Source organism: Asparagus officinalis, chromosome 3, assembly GCF_001876935.1.
Source record: "Asparagus officinalis chromosome 3, Aspof.V1, whole genome shotgun sequence".
NCBI classification, from domain to species: domain Eukaryota; kingdom Viridiplantae; phylum Streptophyta; class Magnoliopsida; order Asparagales; family Asparagaceae; genus Asparagus; species Asparagus officinalis.
The window spans coordinates 100,254,807-100,260,824 of NC_033796.1; the positions used below are offsets into that span (position 1 = coordinate 100,254,807).

Sequence of the window (6,018 nt, forward strand, 5' to 3'; positions counted from 1 at the left end):
TTAATCTTACATTTCTTATGTAGAAGCTTTATTTTATCTCTTTTTATTGTGAGAAGTGGGCATGACAGACTAATAAGCATAAGATCAAGATCTGAAAATTGAATAAGTAGAATATTAACAAAATAATTCTCATCATGCACCTAATAGTTACTGCTTTAAAAGTTCAAACCCATCACAAAATGAACAACACTAGTGCAAAGTATGACTTTTTGTCGAATAATTGGTTTAAATGTTTTTATGTAGAAGCCTTGTTTTATCAGCTAGGTTAGTTGCACTGTTGTCCGATTGCAGATAGATCCCTTATAGTTTTATTGTTACAGATAGACCCCATGAGTGAACAATACACTTCCTGAGGGTAAAAGATTCAAAAAAAAAAAAAAAATTCACACAGAGGGTGTCTGCGATTGGGCAATAGTACATGAGATCTATCCGCAATTAACCTTAATATTTTTTTTAATGTGAGAATTGGGCATAACACACTAATGAGTTCAAATTTTGAAATCTGAAATCGAATAAAAATAACATAACAGAAAATGAATTCTTATCATGGAAGTAATAGTTACAACTACAAAAGTAGGTGAGCTACACTAATACCAAAGTAATAGCGAGAATGTTCCCTAATTGCAGATTGTATCCACCATAACACATTAGCACCAGAAACAGAATAATGAGCAAATAAATATGACATGAGCCATGCACTGTGAAAAAGTTGAAGTAGAAAGATGAGAAGCATGCGCCAAACAGTGATAGCTACCTTTGAGCTTGAAACCAGACATTTTTATTCTTAATTCTTTGTTTTTTTTTTCAATAAGGAAGGATTCATGAGGAAAAGGTCAATAAGGGAATTTTTTTCTTTTTTATATGCCAAAAAGTCTATACTTTTCATCAATTATAACTAATGGATAATAGCAATTTTATTGTTGTCCTTCTAATTTTCCCCCCTTCTCAAAATAGCTCACCAACAATATTGAACACAAATTTCTTTTAAAATCTAAACTAATCTTTAAGACTTTATCATGCTTGAAAATTTATATGATAAAAATATTTGGAAGTTTGCTCTTCTAAGATCATTTTATGAAACTAATGCGAGTGCTGCAGAACTAATTTCTCCATATTCTTCCTACCTGTCATTTTACTACTTATATGCTTAATTGGAACTGGTGTTTGCTCTATTTTATAGGGTTAATTCCAGATAAACCCTCATACTATCGCCAAATTGAACATACTAACTCTTAGTCTATTGTCGTATATAGACCCTTTCGAAAGGGTAAAAATAATTTCACTCAGGGGCTTTATCTGCAACAATAGAACTGCCGGGATAGTTCTATTGTTGTTGCATCCAAGAACTGATAATGCAACAATTTCATATGACCTTTTCACAATTTCTCTTTTGCAGTAGATGCTGCAGACAATTGTAGCGTTACTTCAAACGGAGATTCTATCAAGCCTTTGAGCTCAGTCAACATAGCCTTAAAAACAAACCAAATAATGAACGAGAAGCTCGCCTCTAATAGCACAGTCCCCCTTCCATCTCCATCCTCCTCTGACTTGCTCACTGCCAAAGACTCTTCCAGAATCCCTGAAGATCTAAAATCAAGACTCACACAAATCTCCACATCTCGCTGGCTTGAATTCCCATGGAATGATATGTCTTCAACTCCCCAAACAAATTCACAACTCGATGAATCCAAGTTATCCGATGCTTCAAGCTCTAATGGGTTTCCTTTCAATGCTAGGAGATCCATAGTTGATAGATGTGAGTCTGGAGTTGAGTCTTTAGATGGAAGCTTAAGTGAAATCGAAGGAGAAAATGTAGAGGATCGGCTCAAGAGACAAATTGAAATGGATAGAAAATTCATTAGTGTTTTGTATAAAGAGTTGGAGGAAGAGAGAAATGCTTCTGCGATTTCGGCGAATCAAGCAATGTGCATGATTAATAGGTTGCAAGAAGAGAAGGCAGCGATACAAATGGAAGCTTCACAGTATTTAAGGATGATGGAGGAGCAAGCTGAGTATGATGAAGAGGCACTTCAAAAATTAAATGATTTACTTGATGATAGAGATAAAGAAATACTAGATCTTGAAGAGATGGTCAATAGCTATAGGAAGCAATTTGGTGGTGAACCGTTGACGAGCAGAGTTCTTGAAGAGTCATTTGATTCCGAAGAGAGGGAATATGCTGAGTATACTCCTGTTAGCACACCGGGGATCATGGGATCTAGTGGCTGCGATATTGGCAAAGTTCTGATGAGGAACACAGTGTTGGATTTCGAAGATGAGAAAGTTCATATCTCAGAATGCTTGAAAAGATTTGAGAGAAAGCTTAACATGTTTTCTAATAAAAATTCAGTATTGGAGGATGAACCGATGGACAATGGTGAAAATCTCAACGATAGAGGCTCACTTGTTAAAGTATGCTCTACTCCGGTTAAGTTCTCCGTAAAAGAAACTCTCATCGAACGGAGATTACGTTCAAATTCTTGTAATGGAAGGCAGTATTCTATGGGAGTCAAGAAGAATGATATAGTTGCTCTTGGAAATGAAATTTCACAATTAAGTGAGAGGTTGGAGGCACTTGAAGAGGATAGGAGTTTTCTTGAGCATGCCGTTGGTTCACTTAGAAATGGGAGCAATGGAATACAATTTGTTCAAGAAATAGCTTGCCACCTGCGAGAATTGAGGCAGACTGGGATTACGCAACAAGAACATATTGTTACTTGAGACATCTTGATCCATCTCAAAGGTAATCTTTGCAAGAAACCCTACCAGTGTTTTTCATGATAAGATTTTGACATTTTCCAATAAAATTGACTTTTCATGCTATTTAACTCCCATTATACCGTAGCTGTTGATGTAAATGCTTAATTCCTTAAGAATTCATGTAAGCAATAGTCATTTATAAGAAACAAATAATATTCAGTTTCCACATCTTTATTATAAACTTGAGTTGTTTCAGGAATAATTAGCGCCCATTACATGACTTTCTGAATTCTTTTTATGAAAATTGAACATTCATGCTAGCATTCTTTCACATGCCTTCAGTGTTTGATGCTATTTTGTTTTTTCTGTGAGGTTTAAATATGATCTTTCTTTGCAAATGAGGGTCATTGAAGTAAGAGGTTAAAGGAAAGAAAAACATCTAATAAATGGTTCCATACTTATAAATGACACAATCATGATTTGTATCTTTGTGCTTATAGTTTTATTTGTTGAATTTCCTTAATCTGTAGTAGATCGGATATAGTTTTTTTCTCCCACTTAGCTGAAAGATGTAGTTATTGTGCCTATCAACATGATCTTCAACATCATTTGATAGTGATTAGTATAGATATCATTCTTCAAGTAAAATGCAGTGGTAATAGATATTGTTTTTCGTAAACCTATCGAAGCATCATTTAACCACATAAATGATGTTAGCTTCTAAACATTAGAAACCCTTGTCATAACTCAGAAATACAAAGGTGACACACCAAAAGAATAAGCTATATATACATTCACGGTGTTTCAGGTTTTGATATTGCTAGGTTTTGCTTCTGCTTTGTTATATGATCAACTTTTATTTCATTACAACATAGGACTGATATCCTCTGGAATTGGATGTTATATTCTAGTGTTCACATTTACATATTAAAGTATCTGACAACTATGCCCTGTTCAGTTTCTCACAAAATAGGATTTATCTTGTTTGCATTCATTCACCTAAAATAGGAAATACTTGTTTCAGGTTTCAATCAAATGAAGTTTCTGCTCAATCTCAACATTGCACTGTTCTTTCTTTCTTTGATAACAACAATCAGGCACTTCCTATTACAATTTCACAACAAATGAATCCCTAAGTATTACAATACCCAGTGCAATATTGTGGGCGTAGCATGGTGGATTAATCTTCTTCTTTGTTCTTCTCCTAGAGGTTAAATATACTTTGGTGATTCAATACTGTGGAGTTGCGCAAAGGGCAACCTGTATGTATACATGGATAGGTTAGGTTACTGTTCTTCATCTTTTGTACAATTCTACAGCAGATTCAGAACAAGCTCGAAAGTTTCGATTTTTCCTTGTAATCTTAACCTGTGCTAAATTTTCAACTTACTCTATCATGCATTCTTCCCATTCTTTGCTATGAAAAGGGATGAAAGTTGTAACAAATCCCATCACATAAGATGAAATTATGTGACCAGATGAACTCACGGGTCTCTTATGTATATTCTGATCACTTGTATGTGTTCAAAAGTTGAAAGAGATTACAATGTTTTATAGAAAATTGATGTAGTTGTATGAACCATTTTGAACATAGGAGAATTTGTTGCATTTAAAGAAAATACACTATGCTTTCGGCATATTGTGTAGGTAATATGTATATTGTTTGCATGATCTGGTTATACATTGCATAATTGGCTGCAATATGTATATGTTCTTTCCACAAACTTTTCTACAGTGCTAGTGCAATTTTGAAGATGCACACAATTTGTATGATGATATGTATCCTAAGCCGACTCTTTTCAGGAAGAAATTTCTCTTTTGCAGTTCTCATGTCTTGAAGATGAACAACTAAAATTCCTATTAGTTTGTTATTGTGGGGGTCAAAATTGCCTATCTCAACTAGTTGCGTATAAGTGCATCTAATTAAGATAGATAACTTTGTCTTGTATATCGATTCTGTCAAATTCACCCTACGGGAGAGGGTTTTATTTTTATGTGAGTTTATGGTTTCTAATAGACTCAAGAGTCTATTGTTACTTACTCTTATTGATGAAATGAACCTTCGATTAAGAGTCAATGAAAGTAATTAAAAACAACAGAAAATTCCCAAAGAAAGAAAGTACAATAATCTTATTATTTTTTAAATAATCATATACATGGCTTAACCAGGGGCATACCCCTGGGGTACAGATTTTCATGTAAAATCCTAGACTAGAGATGTGGCCATTGAAATCTGGGTTTGGGTTTGACTTGGAGATGTGAAATTGAATTTGGATTTTGAACCTAGTTTAGTGACATGGAGGTCAAATTTGGAGTTTTGTTCCAGTTTAACGACGTAGTGGTCAAATTTTGAATTTGGCACAGTTTAACGACGTAGAGGTCGAATTTGGAAATTTATTCCAGTCTAACGACGTAGAGGTCAAATTCAAATTTTATTTTAGTTTAACGGCGTAGAGATCAAATTTGGAAATTTGGTCCTTTTTAGCGAGGTAGAGGTCAAATTTAAAATTTTGTCCAGTTTATCAACGTGGAGGTCAAATTTGATATTTTTCTCTAGTTTAACGACGTAGTGGTCGGATTTGATATTTTGCTCTAGTTTAATGATGTAGTGGTCGGATTTAGAAATTTATCCAGTTTAATGATGTAGATATCGACTTTGGAAATTTATCCAGTGATACGATGTAGTGGTCGAATTTGGAAATTTATCTAGTTTTACGATATAGTGGTCAAATTTGGAAATTTTGTCCAGTTTTTAGTGACTTAGAGGTCAAATTTGAGTTTGTCCAGTTTATCGACATGAAGGTCAAATTAAATATATTATTAGTTTAACGACGTAGATGTCAAATTTGGAAACTCATTCGAGTTTAATGATGTTTAGGTCAATTTTGAAATTTGTTATATCCTATAAATAACCTAAGTATTAGTCCTTCTAGAGTCGACACGTGTCCCATGCTAACTAATCCTCAGATTGGCTTCGCCCTAGCCAGGACAACTCAAGCAACATTAGCACAACTCATCCCAAGAAGGGCTGAGTCAAGAGGCATTATCACTCGAACACCCTATTTTGAGCTGACCTTACTCCATTACTCTATGAGGCAGGATCAACAACTTTCAAAGCCGACTAAAAAAGCGGTACTTATCAACGCACTCGCAGAGATTGGGACGAAAGACGTCACTTGTTGACTCTCCAGGGAGACGTGTCGAGAGGCAGTGTGTCCTCAGGCCCTTTGCCGACAGTCGACTGCCATCACATTAAATACGTGATTAAAGTTATTATTTCTCCAGTCCCGAAAGTTTTTATGACTCATCGGACCTCAT

At 34.8% G+C, this 6,018-nt stretch overlaps 1 protein-coding gene across 1 annotated transcript in view; it reads left to right on the forward strand.

Moving 5' to 3' along the window:
• LOC109835086 (myosin-binding protein 1-like) overlaps nucleotides 1-4,366 on the forward strand; it is a 6,124-nt gene extending 1,758 nt beyond the window's left edge. The window contains exons 3-4 of the mRNA XM_020403082.1: nucleotides 1,397-2,743; nucleotides 3,725-4,366. Of these exons, the coding sequence (XP_020258671.1) occupies nucleotides 1,397-2,721 (1,325 nt within the window). The 3' untranslated portion in view covers nucleotides 2,722-2,743; nucleotides 3,725-4,366. The remainder of the gene's footprint in view (nucleotides 1-1,396; nucleotides 2,744-3,724) is intronic.